A 23,850-nucleotide genomic window follows, 5' to 3' on the forward strand; every position below is an offset into this window, starting at 1 on the left:
CTATTCAAGAATTGGATTTAACACAAGGTAAAATTTAGACTACATGGAGATAGTTTAGACATCTTTTACCTGGTCTTAGTGTGCAGACTCGACGGGGCCTCTTGGGCACTACCTTGCTCTCGGCGGCAACATCGGCCTCCAACGACCGTTTCTCGCCAGCTGCTCCCTGCTTGGCACTTGGGTTTGCTTGGACTATGATGATGTCTAGGCTCCCTTCAGATTCACCATCGGCTTCCTGGTCCACAGGGACGGTGGAGACGGCGCTCCCTCTGTTTGCTCCGTCGGACGTAGCTCTGCTTTTGCCAACTCCTCTAGAGTTGGGACGTGGAGGACAGGCAGGCAAATCATTGAAATTCCGCCCCAACTCTTGCATCAGCACACATGAGTCATTTTTTCACAGTATTAAGATATTCACAGATCACAATGTCAATATACTTACAACGGCTAGCGAATTCTGATGATCACGCTCTAGGTACTGGTATGGTATCACATGTACCAACGCACATTCTAAATTCTCTCCAGAACTTCATCCTCTGTTAGCTCATCAGTGGTTACTCGGGCGGGGTCCTCTGGCCCAGTATACTCAAACCCATAGTGTATCCTCTCCTGTAGAGGCTATACTCGGCACCTAATGAAGCTAGCAACCACTCTGACTCCACTAAGGCCTTGGTCCTTCATGGCTTGGATTTGCTTGAGGAAAGGACGAATAGCTTCAAGCTCTATCACACTTAGCATCTCTTTATCTCACCGGTTGTTGGGTACTGGTGTGGTGTTACTATGCACCTCTAAGGGGCCACATGTTCCCCACATAAAACCACTCAGCCCTCTAGTTCTTTACAAAATCCACCAAGGTATAGTGGATATACTCGTTCTTCCTCCCCACGCGGAATTGAATACCAGCACCCCCCAAAACACTTGGATTTGTGGCGTCCGCGTGTGGTTTCAGTTTGAAAAAATAGCAGAAAAGCGTGATAGACGGGGGGATGCCAAGGAAAGTTTTACAGAGATGAACAAAAATCAAAAGATGCAGGATGGAGTTAGTGTTTAGATGATTCAGGGTTATGCCATAATAATGCAAAAACCCATGCAAAAAGGGACAAGCAGGCAACCCTAACCCATGCTAGATGAATGGCACAAAGAGAACAATCTCCCTCGGCTCAAGATTGAGAATACGATGCTCTCCAGGCGCCTTCCATTCCCCAAGTTTCTGCTTCAGCACATAGCCCTATTCATGGAGCTTCAAGAGATGCTTCGGCTTCATGACCGGTGCTAGCCAGATCTGAGCAGCGATGGCCATCTCTGGCACCTCCAATGCCCTCTTCTCGGTGACTTTCTTAGCGGTCGTGCTCGAGTTCTTTCCCTTACCCATCAAGCAGAGCTTTTTATAGATATAGGGTTTCAAGATGCGAGATTTGCAGCGCTCACAGTGGCTTAGGGGATTAGGTAGAAAGCAAATGGAGCAGAGGAAGATGATGCATAGGAATGGTTCCCTTTTTATAGGGTTCTCACCGTGTTGTGGCCCAATAATCACTCTAACGGGCGTGGCATTTTGGTTTCCCTTCCATTTTAATGCGGCTACCCGGTTCATACGATGGTTGCACGCCTTTTAAGGATATCCAACATGTCACAATGTGTTCAGACTTATCCTTTGGATTCACTCCTTCCGAGTACCTGCCACACTACGACCATTATTTACATGGACACATAGTGAAGTACCCGGATGGTTGATGCACTATTCAGACAATCGCTTAACAGTATGCACTAACAGCGCAGTACTCGGATAAAGATTTTTTACTCAACAACAGTTCAATGGATACAAAGTTGCACATCTTACCACCCAGCCGATGCCATCTATACACATTCAGGGTTTGGGTATGACCCTTCAAGGACAGATGTTGACAGGCACCCTAGAAGAACTGACATAGGACTGCTGGATGTGCCACCCTACCAGCCGTCACAAGACTTCTTCTAGTTGAAGTTCCAAACTCCTCTACTATGCATAACTGCAAGTTTAGCCTACCTGTAAACCCTCTCATAAAAATTCTTATAGTCACTACAGCTCTTGGTTATACCAACCGAGTACTCCTGGGGGCTAGTCTACTTCGCTCACCACCATACTTGCAAGCTTCAACCTCTGAGCCACTTTGCTTCTACTACAACTAAGGTTCAAGTGCTCGCCAGGAGGGTTTTTATAGGCGTCTCGGTGTTGTCTATAGACTAGGTTCACGTGAAATACATGGACAAGCTACCGACTTCTACACAGGTTCACATGCTACACTACAAGGGTACAGTGCGTCCCACTACACCTTTTGAGTATATAGACAGTCTTTTCCCAGCACATGTGAAGTCATAGTACACCCAATAGCACATTTGATGGCATATTCCTCTGAATATCCTGAGCATCTTTGGACTAACTGTACTAAAGCTTTGCATGTGACTTTGACATGTCTTACCTACTTCTGTACAAGTAGACAAGGCAATAATTTTTGTTGACACTCTCATCCTCGAGTATATTCTTTTTAGATCCTTATCTCGAGTATGAGTACTCGGACATAGGCTCAGGGGCTGCAGGGTACATATCCTCTATGTATTTTTTTTCTTTTAGACCCTCTAACTCTTTGTTTTACAAATAGCAAGAGGCTCGAGGGCTACAATCAGTGAGTGCACTTTTCTAAAAAAAGAGCACGTCACCTAGAGGTTTTATAGAGCGCCTCATGGCTTCACTCATGAAAGCACTCGGACTACGCTTGTTTCTACTTGGCAAGACTAGGAGCAACAAGAAGGCTTCCGAGTTCAACCATGACACATTCGGGGGCTTGATGAACTAGGGTCCTAGGGGTTCCCCACAGGGGTACTACCTAGATGGGCCCTAGGATGGCCTATGATCTATCGAAGGACGCGAAACAAGGTGGCATGGACTTCAAGCTATTCTAGATCGACTTAGTCGGCTTACTATGAAAGCTAGATTCTGTAATAGGACTAGGACTCTTCTCTTGTAACCAACTAGGACTAGATACGTGCCCTCACCCTCTCCCCTATATAAAGAGAGGTACGGTGCACCCCCTTGTAACCCTAACAATCATACAATCAATCTAACGCAAAAAGCTACACGCCGATTGGACGTAAAGGCTATTACTTGACAAGAGGGCCCAAACCAATATAAATCATTCGTCTCTTTGCGTTTACCATCGAGTTATGTGTACGTCGAAGCCCTTCGAACACTGTCCCGGATACCCCCATGACGGGTTGCTTGTCATCAAACACTGACACTGTGTACATAGAGGTCGAAATGGATGCAGGCAGTACTCATCGACTTTTGATTAATTTTGATCATGGCAAACACGTTTTTGCTGATACCGGTAGTCCTTCTTATGCTGCTAATGCTCTCCTTTCAGCATTTTAATATTTGCTTGGGCGGTTCGCATTTATAATTCACGCGTGTACAAGGGGAGTGGATGTCATGAATGATTTGCGATGCAAGTCCTTACGTGCCTGCGATATTTCGTCTCCATATATTTCATGCGAAGACGCAAATAAAAATGCTTCGAGTTTGTGGGATGCAAGTCCTCACCATGCTTGCGATAACGGTCGCAAAATGGAGGGTTTATTGGAAATTGACTAAATGTGAGATGTAAAGAAAGTGAAAGTAAAGGTAATGGTCGATACTCATGCTCTAACAAGGTCTGGTGCTTTAGTGCTGGTATGACCGCTTTGGTGTCTTATCCTTTTCTTCTCTTTTTTATTAGGGTGAGAGGAGGTGAAGAGAACCCCCTAGACTTTTTGGATAATGAGCCCTTTATGTTTTTAGATTGGGTTTGTGCCACCCCTATCACACCCTTTTTCGGGCGAGGGGCGAAGGTTCATGAAATGAGCCCTTTGGCACTAGCCCTTAGATTACTTGCGTGCCAACCCCTCACACCTTTTCGTGCAAGGGGCGAAAGGTCGTGAAGTGAGCCCCTCAGCGCTAGCCTTTAGATTACTTGGGCGCCAACCCCCCACACCTTTTTGGGCGAGGGGCAAAGGTCATGAAATGAGCCCATCGGCGCTAACCTTTAGATTACTTGGGCGCTAACCCCTCATACCTTTTCGGGTGAGGGGCAAAGGTCACAAAATGAGCCCCTCACCACTAGCCTTTAGATTACTTGCGCGCCAACTACTCACACCTTTTTGGGCGAGGGGTGAACTAGCGAAATGAGCCCCTCAGTGCGGCTTTTAGATTGGTTGAAGTGTGTTTTAACCCTTAGGCTTTTCATTACTTCTCCTCTCGTATTTTTGGAGAGTCGTTGCGCTTTAGCCCTTAGGCTTTTGAGGTTGGAAAGGTGGGCAGAAATCTTTAGTGAAAGTCCACCTGCACAACCTCTCGTTATTCCTAATCTTATCGATATCCAAGCCTTGATGATGTCGAGGTTTGTTTCGATGTTTGCATCTAAGACTTTTTTGGGAACAAATGAACTTGAAGTTCGAAGATGTACAAAGGATTGCCCCGTATATGGGTCAAAGTCTTAGCCCTTATGCTTTTTTATTTAGCTTTGTCCTCGCGTATTTTAGAGGGTTGAAGTCTTTAGCCCTTAGACTTTTCATTTAACTTCATCCTCATGTATTTTTAGAGGGTCGAAGTCTTTAGCCCTTAGACTTTTCATTTTGCTTCGCCCTCACGTATTTTTGGAGGGTAAGTCTTTAGCACTTAGGCTTTTCATTTAGCTTCGCCCTCACGTATTTTCATTTAGACTATATTTATAACTTTACAATTTATTGCTTTATATTTTTTCTTCAGTTAGCTCAAAAGTCTGCTCACAAGAACTCTCTACATAACGAGATCAAAGATCTGAAGAAAGATTTAAAGGAAGGTCATAAAGAACTTATGGAAGATTAAGAGTCTTTCGTTAACTTTCTACAACATGAGCTTAAAGAATTGAAGCAAGAACGAGATTCTTTACAAAACATTGTTAAAGAAGTGAAAAAATGAAGATTGTCTACACACCGTTCTGAAAGAACTAAAGGAAGATCGAAATGCTCTAAAAACGAGCTCAACAAAGTGAATGAAAAGTTCAAGGTTAAAAGTAACAATATGCTATTAAAATTTCTATTATTCTTGTGCTCTATACTAATATATTTTCTTAAAATTTCTAACATTGTCAATTTTGGTGTCATATACAACGAAGTGAAGATGAAATTAAACATTTCAAAGAATTTCTAGACAGCAAAGATTCTCAAATTCAAGACAGTGAAATGTTGCGGAAAACATTGTACAATAATATAGTGGTAACATATCCTTAATTAAATCATTATATATCAATATTTTAATATTTGAGATCATAATAAAAGATTTGTTGATTTGTGACCAAACCAACAGAGCCGAAGGGAGAGAAAGGAGGAGAGAGCAACACAAGTCACTAGCTTCCAACCCCTCTTCCCCTTTTATAGGGGAGGTGGGAGAGAGGAGGTTCTCTTTATGCCTCTCAGTGGGGTTTGTATTTACGGAAACACACTAAGGGCTACAAATAGACCTCTAGAGTGGGTTTGTATTTACAAAAATGCCATTAAAGACTACAAAGGGTCCCCAAACATTATTTTGTAATCCCTAGGCCATGTAATTGGGCCCAAAACATGATAGTAGGGGTCACCAACATACAATACACCCTCAACAGTAGCCTCTCAGCTATTCGGTTTTGATCCAAAGTTCAAAACCCAATAGCTGAATACAACAAGGTTGGTCCCAATTACAACTTAGATTCGGTACACAATTTTCATCTATACATAGATATTTTAAGGACTGCTTTATCTCTAGCTAGTCTTTGGCTTGTCTTCAGCTAATCTTTGATGGAGACCTTTACTCGTGCCTCCATGGCCAGGTCCTTGGCGGCTTTGCCCTTCGTAACGCAGTTGAGGCAGGCAAAGCAGTTGGCACAGGCGAAATAGTCATAGATGATCATGACATGTCTTCAAACCTTCATTCATGGATGCCAGGCAAAGCTTCTGTCTTTGGGCGGTTTGCTTGTCCAATGCGCTCCACGCCAACCCCTCTTGGCTGGTGCTTGTGAAATTCTTCCAAAGATGGTGATGGCGATCGCTTTGCTCCAAAATATTGGCGAGGGCAAAGTTGAAGATGCCGATGATGGCTCCTCGACCCAGAAGTGTTGGTGAAAGTGTCGAAGGTGCCGATGGGGACTTCTTCCCAAAATGCTGATGACGCCGAAGTCGTTGTTCGGATTGATGAATTGTTGGGTTCCTGAAATGCTGATGATGCAGAAAATACTGACGGCAAGGTGAGGGTGCCAAAAGGGCGTATCCCCCCAACAGTAGCCCTCGGCGCCTCTGTTTATCGCAAGCGACGAAAGAAGCGCGGTTACTTCTTCGCGTTTCGCACCCCCTGACGTTGTCCCCCTTTTTGGTGAGGGGATGGCCGGAATGAATGCACGAGAAGGCTTCACTACCAGCCCCTCGGTGTGACTTAGAGAAAAGCGGCACCTTCCCCTCAACCTTTTCGACGAGGGGATGGCCGAAATAAATGCTCAAAAAGGCTTCTCTACCAGCCCTTGGCGTGATTTAGAGAAAAGCGACACCTTCCACTCAACCTTTTCAGCGAGGGGATGGCCAAAATAAACGCTCGAGAAGGTTTTGCTACCAGTCCCTCAGCACGACTTATCAAAAAACGACACCGTCCCCCAACCTTTTTGGCGAGGGATGACGAAACGTGCGCGATAGGGCTTCTTTGCTAGCCCTTCAGCGCGACTTAGTGAAAAACGGTGCAATCCCCCAACCTTTTCGGCGAGGGATGGCAAAATGCGCGCAATAGGGCTTCGTTGTTAGCCCCTCGACGTGACTTAGCAAAAAACGATGTCGTCCCCCAACCTTTTCGGCGAGGGATGACAAAACGCGCACAATAGAGCTTCATTGTCAGCCCCTCAACGTGACTTAGCGAAAAATGGTGCCGTCCTCCAACCTTTTCGGCGAGGGATGGCGAAACGCGCTCGATAGGGCTTCGTTGCCAGCCCTTCGGCGTGACTTAGTGAAAAACGACGGCGGCCCCCAACCTTTTTGGCGAGGGATGGCGAAACACGCGTGATAGGGCTTCGTTGCCAGCCCTTCAGCATGACTTAGTGAAAAACAGCACCGTCCCCCAACCTTTTCGGTGAGGGATGGAAAAACGCGCGTGATAGGGCTTCGTTACCAGCCCCTTGACACGATTTAGTGAAAAACGATGCCATCCCCCTACCTTTTCGACGAGGGAAGGTGAAACACGCTCCTCGGCATTTTTTTGCGGTGCAAGGTCATTGGGCTCATTTCATATCGTTGTGCTTCGTTTGCGCGTATCTTTGACAACACAAAACATTGAGTTTTTATCATATCTCTGTGTATGAAGAGAACGAAAAGGATGTGTGCGGCGATTTACGACTGTGGATGTTTTGATCTCATCAAGTATGTTTCTGCCGATATTGGGGGGCCTTATGATGCTAAGGTGCCCCTTACGGCTCATGCGAAATGCTTATATGATGAATGGCTATCATGATGCAGATGGATGCGTTCACGTATAAAATGGATGTGAAGGCATTTTGTTTTAGTTTCACCCTTGCTTTAACTTTGGTGGTCGAAATTTTGAACCCTTAGGGGTTTTGTTTCATTTACCTTCGATCTCGTGTATTTTGTTGGGTTGGAGCCTTAAGCCCATAGATTTTTCACTTGGCTTCACCCTTGCTTATTTTTGGAGGGTTGAAGTGTTTTTAGCCCTTGAGCTTTTCTCTTCTTCGTCCTCGCGTATTTTTGGAGGATCAAAGTGTTTTAGCCCTTATGCTTTTGAGGTTGAGCTAGCGAATTTGAGAACTTAGGCAAAACTTCGGTAGCCCAATCTTTTAACTCAACTGGTCCTATCGATATCCAGGCCTTGTTGCAGTCAAGGCTTGTTTTGATATTCAGGTCTAAGACTGCTTGTCTTGGGAAAGATTTAAATAAAGTTTAATGGGGTACAAAGGTTAACGCCCTTTCGCAAAGGCTTCCCAAAGTAAAAACCCACAAATGCATGCTAGCGAGAGATGAGTGTTCTCAGTGAAATAATAAGAACCTGCCGATTTGAGAGTTTTCAATATGCTTCGCCCTCACGTATTTTTGGAGGATCAAAGTCTTGAGCCCTTAGGCTTTTCGATATGCTTCGTTCTCTCATATTTTCGAAGGATCAAAGTTATGAGCCCTTAGTCTTTTCGATATGCTTCGCCCTCTTGTATTTTCGGAGGGTTGAAGTCCTTAGCCTTTAGGTTTTTCGGTATGCTTCACCCTCTCGTATTTTCGGAGGATCGAAGTCTTTAGCCTTAGGCTTTTCGATATGCTTCGCCCTCTCGTATTTTTGGAGAGTCGAAATCCTTAGCCTTTAGGCTTTTCGATACTACCTGTACCTTGCCCGTACAAATCATTTATTATAATTTTTGTATGTAGGCTTTTTTCAAGTTGTATATCAATGGTAGCTACTTTTATTATCCTTGATAAAAATAGGATGAGATATAAACTGTTTTGAGTGTCTTTTTTTTAAAAAAAAAATCCGTGTGACCGTGCCCACTCCTTACGCGGCAAAATTTTGCAAGTCGCTCAACCTGTTTGGCTGGAGCTGAAACGATCGTATACGATCGTGGATTATTACCGTCGGTTGATTTAGTGTGAGAGAAAAACGCTCCGGGGAATTAACGATCTTTGGCTGGTCCGCGAAGGCGGAGGACACGGGGCCTTCCATCGCGTGGGCCTCAAAAGGCAGCAGGCCTCGGCGGCCTTCTCGCGCGACTGGCTCTGCGCTGCACTTGCGTTGCACTGCTGCGCAAGCAGCTAGCGGTCTAGCGGATAAAGAAGCTTTCTCGCTGAGCCCACCTACTTCCACTTGCGTTCACCCGACTCCGCTGCTGTCCCTCTCCCCTGCGGGGGAGCGATAAACCCTAGGCCTCGCCGTCGTCGGAGGCGGCGCCGCAGGAGGACCCGCGATGTCGCACTTCGGGAGGTCGGGTCCGCCGGACATCCGCGACACCTTCTCGCTCCTCGTCCTCAACATCAGCTTCCGTGAGCGAGACCTAACCCTAGCCCCTTCAGCGCCGCCGCGCGGGCGCCCTCTCTAATCGCTTCCTTCTCGCGTTCGTCTTCATCCGCTTCGCAGGCACCACGGCCGACGACCTCTTCCCGCTCTTCGAGCGCTACGGCAAGGTCGTCGACGTCTTCATCCCGAGGGACCGGAGGTGAGGCGTCGGTTTGAATTTTCCGGGCGGTGGTTCGATGGCTGTTTCCTCAGATTTTGTTTGTTTGTGGCTCGCAGGAACGGGGACTCGAGGGGTTTCGCGTTCGTGCGGTACAAGTACGCCGACGAGGCGCAGAAGGCTATAGATCGGCTCGATGGTGGGGGTTTGCTCTTCTTTTTAACCGTGTTTCCCCTGTGGGGATTTTGGGCTTTTCTACTTCTATTGATAGTTGTGCCTGAACGTCGTTTTCTTTTGTGCAGGCCGTAATGTGGATGGGAGGAACATCATGGTGCAGTTTGCAAAGTACGGCCCCAATGCTGAGCCAATGTGAGTAGGCACACCTGTATGTTGATATCCTGTTACTTGTGGTGTTTATGTAGTTAACATAACAATATGAACCATGTTGCTTATCTCATTTGTTGTAAACCACTCTTTATTTGATGTGACAATAATTATATGCTAACAACAAGGAATATGATTAGGTTGATGTGTCTTGATTTTTTATTTGTCTGTGATCTTGTTGATGGTTGATGACTGATTATCAATCTCTTGTTACCCAAACACGTTTTAGTTTAATCTTCTGGCATGCGCATACCAATAATACTAGTTATGCCTTATTTCATTTAGTCTTGATAATGTGAATGAACATTTTGGAGATTGTTTGTTCTTAGTTCAAAACTACTAAAATGAGTCTCTAGAAACAAAATCGGTGAAATTCTTATCCTTCTCTGTATATTTTTTGGATACTGATACAGAAAATAGGTTGACAGAATTAATTGTCAAATAATTTGTATGAACAGTCGAGCATTGTATTTATCTAGCTTTAAGATATATAGCTTGTTTTTCTTATGGTAAAATTCCAGTACTCATACAATACTCATTGTGTACATCTAGTCTGCCATATGCATTCATGAGGTAGCATGTGTAAAACAGTTTGTTGAGTTAAATGCATACAATTCAAAGACAGCACTTGTATTCAATCTCATGTACTAGGCTCTGTTACAGAATATAGTTTTTTTTTCTCGTTGAATTTATTATATCTCCAGAAGCTGTGTGCAAGAGACTGTATGCATCCATTTATCTTATCCTCTACTTATTTCAATCAGGTCACCATAGTTCGTCCCTGCTTTGTTTTTTGTTTTGTTTCTGTAGCCAAAAAGGAAGGGTCAAAGAGGGGGTTGAGAAATCACAAGACAGGTCAAGAAGCCGTAGTCCAAGGCCAAGGTGAAGACCTTAGTTCCTTTCACATTATCTCCAGAATTACTTTAAATTGTGTTTTATGGTATACCCCCCCCCCCCCCCCCCCCCCCCCTCTTTTTTGCTCCGGTAACTACCCCTCCCTCCAGGCCTGTGCTGTAGTCATTCACTTCTTTCTCTGAAACTAAGTGTCGACATGAATATTGCCTTTGCTTTTGTTGCAGAGAAGCAAACTGTCGGTAGTAACACTGCTTTCACCTTATTTGGGAGAAGCATTATTTCTAATATATCAGTTTAGCAAATCCTAATCCTTAACTGCCTTCATTTTGATTTACTAGATCAGCAATCTAGGCAACTTATAGTGCATGTGTTGTTCTAACTAGGCACAGAGACAGAGATCATAGAAAGCGAAGTCGCAGCAGGAGCAGGAGTAGAGAAAGGCATGGCCGTGATAGAGATAGGGACTATCGTCGTCGGAGCAGAAGTAGAAGCCGAAGTCCGAGTTCAAGCCCTGACCACAAAAGTCGTCATAGAGGAAGAGATGATGGCAAGCGCAAGAGCAGGAGTAAGAGTAGAAGCAAGAGCAGGAGCAGGAGCAAGAGTAGGAGCAGAAGCAGGAGTAGAAGCCGCTCATACCATAGGTGCCTCAATACCAATTTGCAGTTTCACCATTTTCTTATTCTTAACATGTTCCCAAATTCTAATTTGATTTCTTTCAACAGTGCTTCACCTGCCCGGCGTAGTGCTAGCCCTCACAAGAGCCCACCGCCACGGAGGAGCCCCACTCCTGAAAAGCATACCAATGGAAAAGATTCACCTCTGTCACGTAGTGTTTCTCCATCACCAAAGCGTGCAAGCTCCCACAGCCCAGGCAGCGATGGCAAGGTTAGATTGGTGTGTAACTGCTGGCTATGTAGTTTCTTGCCCATGCATTTCTTCATGTATCTTACTTTTGAAAGCAAATTTACGTCAGGAATGAAGCTTGTTGATCTGGTGATGCCTAAAGAACAGTACTCCCATGGGATTGCAGAACGTTGAGAAGGTTGATTGAGCACAATGGAAGTAGCAATCAACCGCTATCCAAGGTTGCTAGTTGTTCTTTTAATGGCTTGTGTTTTCCAGTTGTCAAAAATATGCTGTTGGTTTGTATTTTGACCTCTATTGTGTTTTTATGCCCCTTGTACTGCATCATCTACTTTATTTGCATCAGTTTCTTGCTACCATCATATTAATTTGATAAAACATTTGTGCATTTTCTAGTTATCTGTTCGTGAGATGGGTTGCTGTTTACTGGTAGAATGGTATTGCACGGGACCGACTATGGTGGATGATGTCTCGCTGTTAGTCTTTGTCATTGGTGTTGATATGGCGATGGTGCAGCTGATGATGCGACGATGCCGATATTGTATCGATGCTGGTGCTGGTGCTGCTGACAGTGACCATCCTGATGCAGTCTTTATTTTTGTTCGAAAAGGTTCTGAATCAAATCATGAAATTCCAGATGGATCTCATGATTGGTAAGATTTTTTGCACAATGATGCCTTACAAGTTATGTTGGTTCTTATCCCCCCCCCCCCCCCCCCTTTGGCAAATGCTTTGCATCAGTTCTAGTTGGAACATGGTGTTGAGTGGCAGAGATGCTGAAGGGTGTACTCATAGTGACAATGGTACTCGTACATGGCTAATAATCTCTGTACAGGAATGGAGGTGTCAATTATGAGTAGCGTGGGCCCTGTTGATCATGTGGTGGTAGTGGTGAACCAAACTATTCTGCTTCTCTATCATGTTGTTTTCATATTCTGGTAGTGTTGAGTGAGTCCTTTTGCTATCAGATGCTCTAGCTTTATTCATTCTCTTTAGCAACCAGTAATAAAATCCATGAACTCAATGTTCTTGTACCACGGCTCATTAGTAACATGTCTTCTCTATCTGGAAATGTAGTTGTCAAATAAGGTTTGCATGGTAACGTACTAACGGTTTGTGGTAGTATACAAGACTACAACTGTTACATTTCGTTTGTAGCAGAGCACTTGACTATAATATTAGCTAATTGGAGCTCTACAAAGTCTCAGGTTTAAGATGTTTGGTGTACTAATAAAGGCATGTGACATGTGATAGAGGATTAACTAGTACCTCTGTATTGTAAATGTAGTTATCATTGAGACAACATGGCACTAAAATTTGTAATATTGGTTAAGTAAACTATTTTAAATAGAGGGTGTTATATAAGTATTTCCACGATGAATCTGGTAACCTCAACTATGCGAGTGGATCCATACATATGTTATAACTGGGCCAAGACAGAAGGTTGGCTTGCATTTGGAATCGTAGTACTCCCTCTCTAGCCCTATGTATATGACGTTTCAAACAGTAAATTTAGCTTGTTTGTAGCTTCATTGTTATTAATTTGTTGGCTGAAACACCATATGCAGGTGACGATGTAGTAGTAAAGCATGTAACAATGTATTCTGATAGTATAGCATATCACTTTGTATAGCTGAGCATCCTGCTAGGGGCTACATAATGCACAGTTGACTTTTTGGTTATTCAATTGAATATATTTTTTTTGAAATATTTGGTTGAATTGAATATCGTTTGAACTGGGCACACGAGGTGTGGCAACTTGTGGAAGGCAAGCACCAAATCTATATGGTGCAGAGTGCAGACTGCTCACTGCAGCTAAAATACCCGCCCGGCTTGTTTTTTTTTTAAAAAAAATGAATAAGCCCCTACGTGTGTGCATTCATTGACAAGTGGCAGCTACTAGAACTGAGAGTGCCAATCTCAGTCTGTTTGTTTTTGGTTTCAGGGCTTATCAGCCAACTAATAGTGTTTTTCTTAGCACTAGCTGAGCTTATCAGCGTAGAAAACAACCAGCGAACAGGCTGTCTGTCATCTCGTCTCAAGATGACATTAGGTTTTCATCTCTGAATACTAGCTGTCAGTAATCTCTTACTCCGCAAGCCAACGAGCTCGCTTGATCTCTGAGGCGCCGTGGAAAACAGCACTCACACCACCTCAGCTGAGAACAAGCGCAACTTTAGGTTGAGCGAAAAAAAAAATGAACAAAACAAGCTACAAAGAGCTAGGCAGAGCCGTTACATATATAAAAGGTTGTGCAGTGCATCAGCATACATGGAGAGAGAGAGATCACCATGAAGACCTAACAAACCTCATGAGCTGATCTCAGCTATCCTATCCTACAGCCAGCCAATGTTTTGATTTGTTCAACTGACGACTACCATGTATGGCCAAGGGAACTAGACAACTAGTGAAGCTAGATGACACTATCCAACCTTTGCTCCGTGCATACACTTCTGAGGAATCCGTGGCATTGGCACCCAACCGTGGTCTTTTCAGTGGCCCATGTCACCGAATCGTGTCCAAATCATCATGAATGAACATGGTCAATTCGAACAACTCAGGTACTCCATTTCGATGAGTAATTTTTCTCAGCCTCATTAGTAGTTTCTGATGGACCATCAGAGATGGCTTTCTGTGGCTCTCGCCTGGTGTTAGCCTGGCTCGCTTGCTTCTGCCTTGAGCTCAGCCTCACCCTCAAAAGCAACGAGTTGGCCATCACACCGACCGAACTAAAACCCATTAGAGCTCCAGCTATTGATGGTGTCAGTATCGTCCCCGTAACTGGAAGCAATGCTCCAGCAGCAATGGGGAGTCCAACCTGCAAAGCGATTAACTATATGAGAATGCGCCAGCAGAAGTCAGAGCAGGAAGTACTGAAGTATACTTCTAATCTAAGTTGGTAATAAAAAGGTACATGTCAAAATAAATATGAAATTCAAGTCTAAGAGCATTTTGGTGATGACGAGGTTAACAGCCTATACCACATTCAACGTACAGCAAACATTGCAGAATATACCCATTGGCTCACTTTTCTAGGACGCTTTGTAATATTTACAATAATAATTCCAAAAATGCTCAGCAAGTAAAAGAAATTATCATTTTAAATCTAATCTGTTAGATTAAAAAAAGAAGCCATCTCTAAGAGAGAAGATAGAACCATACAATATTATACAGGAAAGCCCACCAAAGATTCTGCTTCACCGTCTTCATGGTCTCTTTACTCAACTCTAAAGCATCAACAAGCTGCATCGAAGGGGCAGGTTTTTAAGAATCATACTGGTAGGGGACTAGGGGAAAAGGTATTTCATTGAGTTATCCAGCAACGTCAGGTATGAAAAGGAACAACTGCAATGTTTTACACTTGGTTACTACAGAAAATTCCAAACTGTAGTGAAAGAAATCACCTGGGATAACCTGTTGCCCAAAAGTACAACTGAAGATACATCACTGGCTGCCCCAACACCTCCACCCATTGCAATTCCAACATCAGCTGAAGCTAGTGCTGCAGCATCATTAATGCCGTCACCGACCATGGCGACTAACCTGTGCTCTTTCTGAAGTTCAGATATGAACTTCTTTTTCTCATGTGGTTTAACTTCAGCAAGAACCTAAGACATTTTCCCACATACACAGATAAGTGAACCATGCTGAAATGGCAATAAAAAGTCATGCTAGCAAAAACAATCTAAATGGAAGATACAGAAACAGTTTTTCCTGAGCTGCCTTTTGTGCTTCAGTCAGTTTAAATCTGATTACCAGATATTTTGTTTATCTATTTATGAACCTGCTTCCACCTATTTTTCATTTTATAAACCAATGACCTATTATATACAAATTGTGCTCTTGTTTTATTAAAATATGAAGCGGGGGTATGTGCACTTCACAAACAGACCATTTTCAAGTGGATGGTGATGTTGACTGAGAATAACATTTAAGTGATTTCACATATTTATACTTTGGGAAGTTTGTCTTCCTAAGTTATACTCCCTCCTTTACAAAGTGTAGGGCATGGTTTAACCCGGCACAGCCTTCAACAGTGACCATTAATGTATGAGCTGCTTCCAAAGCACATGGCTTTCTAGATGTGTATGTCGATATCTAGACAGATGTATCTTATATGATAAGATTAATCGTAGGAAGTACCACATGAGTGGGTACATAGAGAAGGAATCCACATCTGCCAAAATCGATCATGTTAGGATCTTCTACAACCTATACAATTCTTAGGCTAATTCTTGGTCAAAGATTAAGGAGTTTGAATCTTGGAGTGCATGCACACCTTATAAAAAAAAGGGAGCACATGACATGGCAACTTGATGACAAATGCCTTCATATTTTTCTGGTAATTCAAAACAATAGTCACTAAAATTTCTGCAGCGATCTGAAACTCATAGAATCATAATCTGTGGTGCATCTCCAAGATTGGTACAGATGATGTAATTGGTGCACATAAAAGCTAAAGAGATAGCAAGCAACCTCATAACATGTTCATTCTGGCTACTTTAATGCCAAACACCAGAGAATTAAGCCACTTTACTACAGCAAACTGGGAAAAATTACCATTCACAAGTACAAAATACAACAACAAAACTCAGTTGATGTTACCTTGTCTGCCTGGATACCAACAACAGAAGCCACATTCATAGCAGCGCTTTCCTTGTCCCCAGATAACATATATACACTAATTCCTTGCTTAGATAGAGTGTCGATTACTTGACGAGAATCTTCCCTGAGCTTATCCTCAAAACAAATAAGACCAGCCAGAGCACCATTCACTGCTACATATGCAACAGACTGGCCAAAATACTCTTTTTCTGGGAAGGGATTGTGAACGACCCCATGCCTGAAACGTTACAATTTTACTAGTGAACAGACTCCAATCGGTACAACATACAATTGCACATGACAGCTAGTGCGTGGAGAAGAGTTTAGAACAGATAGCACTTGCAGAAGGTATAGCAGGAACACGAGACGATTAAAAGTGTCTCATGTTGTTAGTGAATTTAGCACAGGGAATAGCTGTAGAATAAGAAATTCGTTTGTACCTTCTAATCCAATCTAATGTTCCGACAGAAACCTGTTTCTCACCAATGGTAGCCACAGCACCAGATCCTGGTTCTTCCATGAAGGATCCATCATTTGCCTGTGAAACACGCATAAGTAATGGGCAAAAACAAGAAAGGTAAATTTGCAACAAGTGAATAAATAGTGTGAAAAGATAAAAATATAAAATAGGTCATCCCGTTCCATAATAATGTGTCAAGAAAGTTTGGAAGAAGTCCGGAGCAAGTATGGGAAACATCTTATTATTGATTATAAGATTGCAGTTCAGAAATACATGATTATAACTCAAGTGGAGAAAACATTTATCCTGAACCAGTTTTTTATAACTTGCAGAATAACCACTTAGTTCATACTTCATACTAAGGTCATTCTAAGCTCACACTTATTGCGCATTTCTGCTATGACTACCTTCATAACGATGCAATTGGCAGCCCCTGCAGCATCCATGATGGCTTTTCCAAGCGGGTGGTTTGTATTTGATTCCACTCCAGCAGCAAAACTCAGAATTTCAGCCTCTGTCCACTGGTTGGCCCCCAAATCCCTGATGACAGGAATATGGTTTGTCAACAAGAAAGTCTTAGAAATAATCTTCACTTTGACATCTATTAACATTAGGTTTACAGAGAAAAAACCATGAGACATATAGCACATTTTCAATGGAAATACATTGGAAACTGCATTCTGTCACACCCTATTCACAGGTAAGTTCTCCAGAAAGATTTTCAATCAGATGTGAAGTCCAAAGTAGGTATATCAGAATAGAAACCTAGTGTAATTAAGTACAACATATAAATCCAGAGTACATAAGAGACACTCAACTTTGTATTCCCATCTCCCGTGCCTCTGGAAGCTATTACTTTAGTTACCACAGGTCTACCAATTGTTAAAGTTCCAGTCTTGTCAAACACAATGGCATCAACATCAGAGAACTTCTCCAAAACATCCCCACCACGTAAAAGAAGTCCTCTCGTTGCACCTAATGACGTACCAACCTGGCAAAACGACACCTGAATAAACATTGATGTGATGTATATTTCAACCAAAAATTTCGAATATCATTTGTTTCGTACCAGTACAGCAGTGGGTGTGGCAAGCCCAAGAGCACAAGGGCAAGCAATTACCTGCAAATGAGGATCAATATTACTAGCTTTTGAAGAGGCATAGTCAATCTACAGAATTAGACACCAGAATGATAACACGGGGATGACATTTTTCTCTCTACAGAGAAAACAAGCACTGCAGTCCAACATAAATCAATTTAACGTATACAAATGTCAACGCCCAGGATCCAAAACTGCTAGGGATTTTGCACATTCATGTGTGGTTCATCAAAACAACACCCATGAAACTAAATATTCTTAATGCACATGATGGCTCAAATATCAACACTCAAGCATGTTTCATCAAGTCACACCCATTATATTTTTTTATAAGAAACAATTCTAATTTTGAATCCTGAGAGTAACTAGTTTCAAAAGCAATAGCTGCAGTTGAAATCAGAACATACTTTTGCTCAACGTAACCTCATTTTCAAAATGAAGGATTTGCATATCTTCATATACTAGCCACCTAGTTTTAGGAACTAGAAATTTCGCTCATTCAAAGTAAAATAGCCAAAGCAAGGGTGCTATAACATATCTTCCTTGTATCATACCAGAACACTGCAAGAAAGTTGCAATGCCAAAGACATTGCACCTCCATGTTGGATAGTAGCAGATACAAGTTGTGAACCCAAAATACTCCAGAACATGTAAGTAGCAGCAGAAAGTGCCATGACTCCATATGTAAAGTTCCCTGCAACCTGTGTCAAAATAAAATTGACATTGAATCATAGAGCAAAACTATTACTAATTTAGGTCACAATAATAATGTGGTAAAGAAAGGGCCTCTAAGACTGTTACTAAACCCATCCACATGGAAACACCACCAAAGCAGCCATGATCCATCAGTGATGCCCAGAATACAGTACGGACAATCAAATAAATTCCACAAGAAAGTTAAAAAAAAAATCCACAAGCACCAACACATGGAAGAGGTAGTACCAAAAGAATAACGGGACCAATATTTCCATTGATCTGGAATGCACTGAGTGCCTGAATAGAGGAAGAAGTGCTCCAACTAAAATAAGCCATTTTAAATATTAACCATACCAAAGGGTAAAAAACAATTAGATGAAGTAACCAACCACCCATATTCTGACATTACTTTGTCTGTTAAAAAGCTCTACAGAACCAATGAACTACTGTTGACCATGATATTCACACATATCTTGTCGGTGTAGAAAGTGACCAACACGTAAATATTTGTAGTTTTGCCGTACGTTGTGATCGGAGGTGGCCTAGCACTCAATGACATAGGGTTTATACTGGTTCAAGCAACGTGCCCTACATCCAGTTTGAGTCGGTCGGTGACTTTATTCCTGAGTCCAGGTGCCCGAAGTTTGCAGTGGAGTTACAAACGAGAAGGAGAAAGATGGGGGGTACAAGAGCTCCGGTCGGACTCTGATCAGAGGGACCGAGAGTGACGGGAACCCCGCTATGCGCTATGTGTTCGAGCGTGTGCTCGAGGTTTGAACCTGGTGGTTTTGTTGTTGTGTACTAGTAAACTTAATCGATCTGAATTAACTTAATTGTTGGAAGAGAGCGCATCCCCTTTTATAGATGAAGAGGATGGCCTTACAAGTGAGAGGGAGAGAGTACGTTCGCTGCTAAATCTTGCTGCCCACGCCGGCGGGTACAAGATGATGGTAGACGCCCACAATACTGTTGAATGTCAGATGCATGTGGGAGGTTGCGTCGTCTTCTTCAGGTATGGTAGATGTCGGCACCCGCTATACTGTTGATGCCCAGAGGCATCTGAGGGTTTTTACCGTGTTCGCCTGGTAAGGTAAATGTCAGCGCCCACAACAATGTTGATGCCCAGAGGCATGTGGGGGGAGCCTTACCGTATTTGTCTGGTATGGGAGTTTGATGGCGCCCACAACACTATAGGGGAAATGTCGGCGCCTACAACACTGCTTGGGTTCTGTCGTGCCAGGAGGGTCGCAGGTTACTGCCTGGCAGGTGCACAGGGTACGCTCTCTAGTATTGCGGTTTGACTTGTGCGCCCTGCCTTACTTTCTCCGTCCGTTTCCTGGTCCTTACCACGCGGGTGTCTCCGGTCGGTTGGTCCCAGTCGGCTCTGATTGCGCTAGCCGGAGAGGAGCTGTAAGCAGGGGTTCGGCGCATCCCCGGTCAGAGAAGCGGGTCGGAGTCGAAAGTGGTGTTTGGCCAGGCCTTCCGGTTGGAGAGACCGTCCGGAGGCGGGTTGGAGACCGAAGCGAGCGCTCCGGTCGGAGAGGTGGGCCGGAGTCGGAAGCGGGCGCCGTTCCTCCTCGGCCAGGCCTTCTGGTCGGAGATTGGATCGTCCTTCTGGCCTGTCGTCTAGGTATTTGGGCCGGCCCATGAGTTGCGCGTTGCTCGCGACGTTGTCTGTTGGGCCGAGCCTTTGTTGGGAAGTCGGTCCATGAGGGACCCCGGGTTTATGAACCCGACATATCTAGTCCTATCCCATGGAGATGATTTGGTTAGAAGGACAAAAGGCATAAATGAGCTTTGAACATCATACCTCCAAACTACTAGTTTTCATAAGAGTACGAATCAGTTCACATATTATACCTTGTCAGCCAATCGTTGAACAGGGGCCGCCCTTGTTTGGGCTTCTTCAACTAAGTGAAGTATGTCAGACATGACAGTCTCACCACCAGGTCTTCTAACTTCGACAGTGAGTTTACCATTCAAGTTAATACTTCCTGCTGATACTTCTGCCTAACAAAGGAGGAGAATCATCAATATTCAGCACAATAAAATGCTAAACTGAGATGTTACTTGAATTCAGCAAGCCAGATAATGAGATAAGAACAGTTGCTTCATGTTAAGAAAAAACTAAGGCATTTAGAGTCATACATACCCCTGCTATCTTTGTTACAGGCATAGGTTCACCTGTCAAACTTGATTCATCAACTGTACTCCTTCCAGCTTTGACAATACCATCTGCTGGGATGCGATCCTGTATGGTGAGTAAATAAGCAACAAAAAGATCATACCAACAAGATCAGCGTGAGCATCATACCATTCATAAAAGATTTCATCATATAAGTGAATTTTTATATGTGAATATGTAACTGCTGCCACAGTATGCATGCATGTTTACTGTTTAGTACGCAAGTAAAGAGTAGTGAAAGCCACATGCAGCAAGGAAACAGAAACTATCACCCATGTTTGTGCATGCTTTACAGCCTGTACTCACCCCAGGTAGCACAACAACGTAGTCCCCAACAGCAAGAGTATCACATGGGACCTCAATCAATGATGATTTCTCAGCATCGTTATCCACCATTAGTCGTGCTTTAGATGGAAGAATATTAAGCAGTCCAGTCATATCGCTGGTAGCTTTAAGCTTTGCCCTCTGCTCCAGATTCTTCCCAAGAAGAACAAAAGCTATCAACATAACTGGTTCCTCAAAAAATGTCTTCCACCCCTGCAGGAAAATGAAATGATATAAACAAACTACTGACACATTGGCCACATGCCATGATGCAAATTAATGTAGCATATTATAGAGCTAGAGGGTAACAAAAGGAGTTTAAACTATGAAACTGACCAACAATATCTGCAAAGCATGCAACAAACCAAAAAAAATTAGAGAAAGAGACTAGGAGCTACCAGCTTTGGAATGAAGGCTGCAATTGAGCTCACGGCAAACGATGACAAAGCACCTAAACCAACCAGCGTATTCATGTTTGGAGACCCCTTGAACAGACTCTTTAGCCCGTCAAGTATTAGTCTTCGACCAGGACCGACAAATGTAAATATTGACAGAGACAAATGAAATCCAGTGGAATGAATGAGGTGCATCAATGGCACATTAACTCCAAAAAGGTGAGACATGTGTCCCAGAAGGCAAACCGTACATAATGCCCATGATACAGCAAGTTCTCTACCTAGAAGAAAAAACAGGGCATCTTGTCAGATATAAAGTTAACACTTTGTATTATAATAAATGGGACTTTGCAAACATACCAATGGGTCAAACCCCAGTTTGCTATTTTTGCACTGGATGTCTCAATGGCTGGTGGCACCAGGACCCACTTGTCATTGAGACATGCCATGGTAAAATAGCAAACAGGGATGATGACCAGCGGACAGTGGTATGCTTGCAAATTTTCCTATAAAAACATCATGGACTGGGAGAAGCTCGTAAACTGATGGGTACTCGTCTCAACAAAAAACTTACCACTTTGTTTCAGCTGTTCAAGTTTGTCTTGCATCTTTCTTTCGAAAACTGTTTGTGAACCGACCTTTGAAGAATCTGCAGATAAAATAGACATTTGCATAAGACTGAACATACATAGCTGCAACAAGTGGATATTAAAGATTTGTAACATGTCTGTGCTCAAGAGTATCATGTGAACAAAGAAGACTTTGCATTCATGTATCTCAAGACAAGATTGACTGACAAGCAACAGGAATTCTAAAGCACTATTTCATCTCTCCATTTAATATATAAAGAAGAACATCCAGATGCTTAAGAGATTCGAGTTATGATTGTCAACATTTTCTATTGAAGAGAAAAGGTATTATTTGAGCTCTTTATTCAAAGTTTCAAACTAACAATGCTATCCATTATTCAACTGCTCCATCATTCCCAACTAAAACGTACAAGTTTAGCCCTTTGACAGTACTTGACCAATTATTGCAACATTTACCTCTAAGATTGGATTTATAACCACATGTTGTCAACTGATTGGCCAGCTTCTCACCCAACTGCTCCTTCCAGTCCTGAACATCTCTATCTTCGGGCACTGCCCAGACGACTGCCATTTCAGTGGCAAGGTTAACAGTTGCTGACCGCACCTGGGGCTGAAAAATCCAGGCACATACAGAGTTACAAGCACAACTAGAAACAGTAGAGAGCTAATAAGCACTTGGCCAAAAGCTCTATATCTGAGGCATGCTGATCTAACTTAGCTAACCTCATTCTCCAGAATGCGTTTAACGCTTGCTGCACATCCACCACATGACATTCCCTGCAATGAAGCTAATTAAGTGGCTAATATAGCTACAGATTACATGGTGATGAGAAATCGTAGCATGTAAGAACAAACATCACAAATGACAGCTTATATTTCTTTTATTAATTCAGAACAAATATTAATTGGTTGGAGATTCTAGTAATTGCCCCAGAAACAATGCTGGTTAGATGGGTTGTTGACACAAGAGATAATACAGCAGGTTCTACCACCGGTAGCATTGGTGATTTGTTTGCTGATTCATGATCGTCTTGGTGCTATGAGAATGTTTGTTATGTCAATCCAATTCTAAATATGAAAAACCAGTTACAAGCGGGTAAAGTAACAATCCGTGTGTACTAATTACAAGTGTTTGACCAGCCAAGTACTAATATATATATAACCTATTCAAAAAGTTCTAAAAAATTCCTTCTATGTCACACATAATATGTTCCCTTTTTTAAGAGTGGAAGGTGATCAGTGTATACTCGTAGTACAGGAATAGCCATACCCCAACGTCAAGGACGATGACATCGGCTCCCTGCGCTGCCGCTTCCTCCACCACACCCGCTCCCTGGGAAGCACGCGGGCGCTTCCAGCCGTCGCCGCCACCACCGCCACCTCCGTCACTATCACTGTTCCCCGGACCGCCGCCGCCGCCGCGGGGCGGACCACCCGACGCGAGCGGGGAGGCAGCCGAGAAGCTCGCGAACCACCGCCGAGGTGCCGCGGGGGGTCCGGGGCCGCAGAGCGCGAGCCGCGCGAGCGAGATGAGGAGGAGGTCACCCGGCACGGCGAGGCCGCGCGGCGCGGGGGCCGAGGCGAGGCCGGACGCGCAGGCGGCGAAGGGGGAGCGGCGGCGGAGCGGGGCGAGGAGGCGGCCGCGGCGGAGGAGGAAGGGCTTGGTGCGGGAGGAAACGAAGGCCTTGGAGAGCGCGAGGACGGGCGTGGTCGGGTCCATCATCGGCGAGGGGAGGGGAGGAGCCGGCCGGGCCTAGCTAGCGGTGGCGGCGGCTGTAGAGTGTAGCAGCCGGAGCATTGGCGTTGCTCGCGGTGGGGATGTGTTGCGTCCTTGTTGTTGAGAGTGCGAGAGTCCGAGGGAGATGGGGACGGGAGGCGGCGGCGGAGGGCGGCGGAGGGGCAGTGGTCTCGCAGTGGTACCGCCGTGGGCCGAGGGGGTGGATTGGGATCTGGGTTGGAGCAAAATTCACCTTCGGTCATAGAAAAGCTGAAAGCTGTTTAGTTAAACAAGTATAAAATATATCTTTTATCTTTATCTCTCTTGAAACAACTATGGAAGAGCTTTTTATTCCACCAATTTCGAAAAGCAGAAAGCCAAAAGCCAAAAACAGAGTCAAACCAGCTTTCAAAAATAAACTACGGAAAAGCAGTTGCTTCTGAAAAAGCACCCTCCAAAAGCAGCCCCTTTGGTTGGGCTTTTGGCTTTTGGGGCCAAAAGCCAAAGCC

At 43.9% G+C, this 23,850-nt stretch overlaps 2 protein-coding genes across 2 annotated transcripts; one reads left to right on the forward strand and one right to left on the reverse strand.

Moving 5' to 3' along the window:
- The first annotated feature begins 8,845 nt into the window (after positions 1-8,845).
- Positions 8,846-11,663, forward strand: LOC136500447 (serine/arginine-rich splicing factor SC35-like). The gene is made up of 8 exons (XM_066495798.1): positions 8,846-9,036; positions 9,131-9,209; positions 9,287-9,366; positions 9,470-9,536; positions 10,362-10,433; positions 10,790-11,047; positions 11,129-11,300; positions 11,380-11,663. The coding sequence occupies exons 1-8, from the start codon at positions 8,961-8,963 to the stop codon at positions 11,383-11,385; spliced, it is 810 nt and encodes a 269-aa protein (XP_066351895.1). The 5' UTR covers positions 8,846-8,960; the 3' UTR covers positions 11,386-11,663.
- Positions 11,664-13,482: 1,819 nt separating this feature from the next.
- LOC136500841 (copper-transporting ATPase PAA1, chloroplastic-like) lies at positions 13,483-23,583 on the reverse strand. The gene is made up of 17 exons (XM_066496296.1): positions 22,895-23,583; positions 22,348-22,401; positions 22,081-22,234; positions 21,609-21,683; positions 21,038-21,315; positions 20,622-20,852; positions 20,283-20,381; positions 19,991-20,140; positions 17,989-18,135; positions 17,405-17,455; positions 17,154-17,326; positions 16,743-16,875; positions 16,316-16,413; positions 15,876-16,113; positions 14,675-14,878; positions 14,433-14,513; positions 13,483-14,088 (listed from the first exon to the last, which is right to left on the reverse strand). The coding sequence occupies exons 1-17, from the start codon at positions 23,345-23,347 to the stop codon at positions 13,828-13,830; spliced, it is 2,880 nt and encodes a 959-aa protein (XP_066352393.1). The 5' UTR covers positions 23,348-23,583; the 3' UTR covers positions 13,483-13,827.
- Between the last annotated feature and the right edge of the window lie 267 nt (positions 23,584-23,850).

The sequence above is a fragment of the Miscanthus floridulus genome, chromosome 13 (assembly GCF_019320115.1).
Source record: "Miscanthus floridulus cultivar M001 chromosome 13, ASM1932011v1, whole genome shotgun sequence".
Classification (NCBI taxonomy): Eukaryota; Viridiplantae; Streptophyta; class Magnoliopsida; order Poales; family Poaceae; genus Miscanthus; species Miscanthus floridulus.

What these genes read in the sequence shown, in the direction of transcription:
- LOC136500447 (XM_066495798.1), top strand. Translation starts at nt 8,961, where the DNA reads ATGTCGCACTTCGGGAGGTCGGGTCCGCCGGACATCCGCGACACCTTC. An exon ending in GGCCCCAATGCTGAGCCAAT is followed by an intron (nt 9,537 to 10,361) that starts GTGAGTAGGCAC and finishes TTGTTTCTGTAG; the next exon opens with CCAAAAAGGAAGGGTCAAAG. An exon ending in AGCCGTAGTCCAAGGCCAAG is followed by an intron (nt 10,434 to 10,789) that starts GTGAAGACCTTA and finishes TGTTCTAACTAG; the next exon opens with GCACAGAGACAGAGATCATA.
- LOC136500841 (XM_066496296.1), bottom strand. Translation starts at nt 23,347, where the DNA reads ATGATGGACCCGACCACGCCCGTCCTCGCGCTCTCCAAGGCCTTCGTT. An exon ending in TCATCGTCCTTGACGTTGGG is followed by an intron (nt 22,402 to 22,894) that starts GTATGGCTATTC and finishes GCTTCATTGCAG; the next exon opens with GGAATGTCATGTGGTGGATG. An exon ending in TTCAACGATTGGCTGACAAG is followed by an intron (nt 18,136 to 19,990) that starts GTATAATATGTG and finishes ATTTTGACACAG; the next exon opens with GTTGCAGGGAACTTTACATA.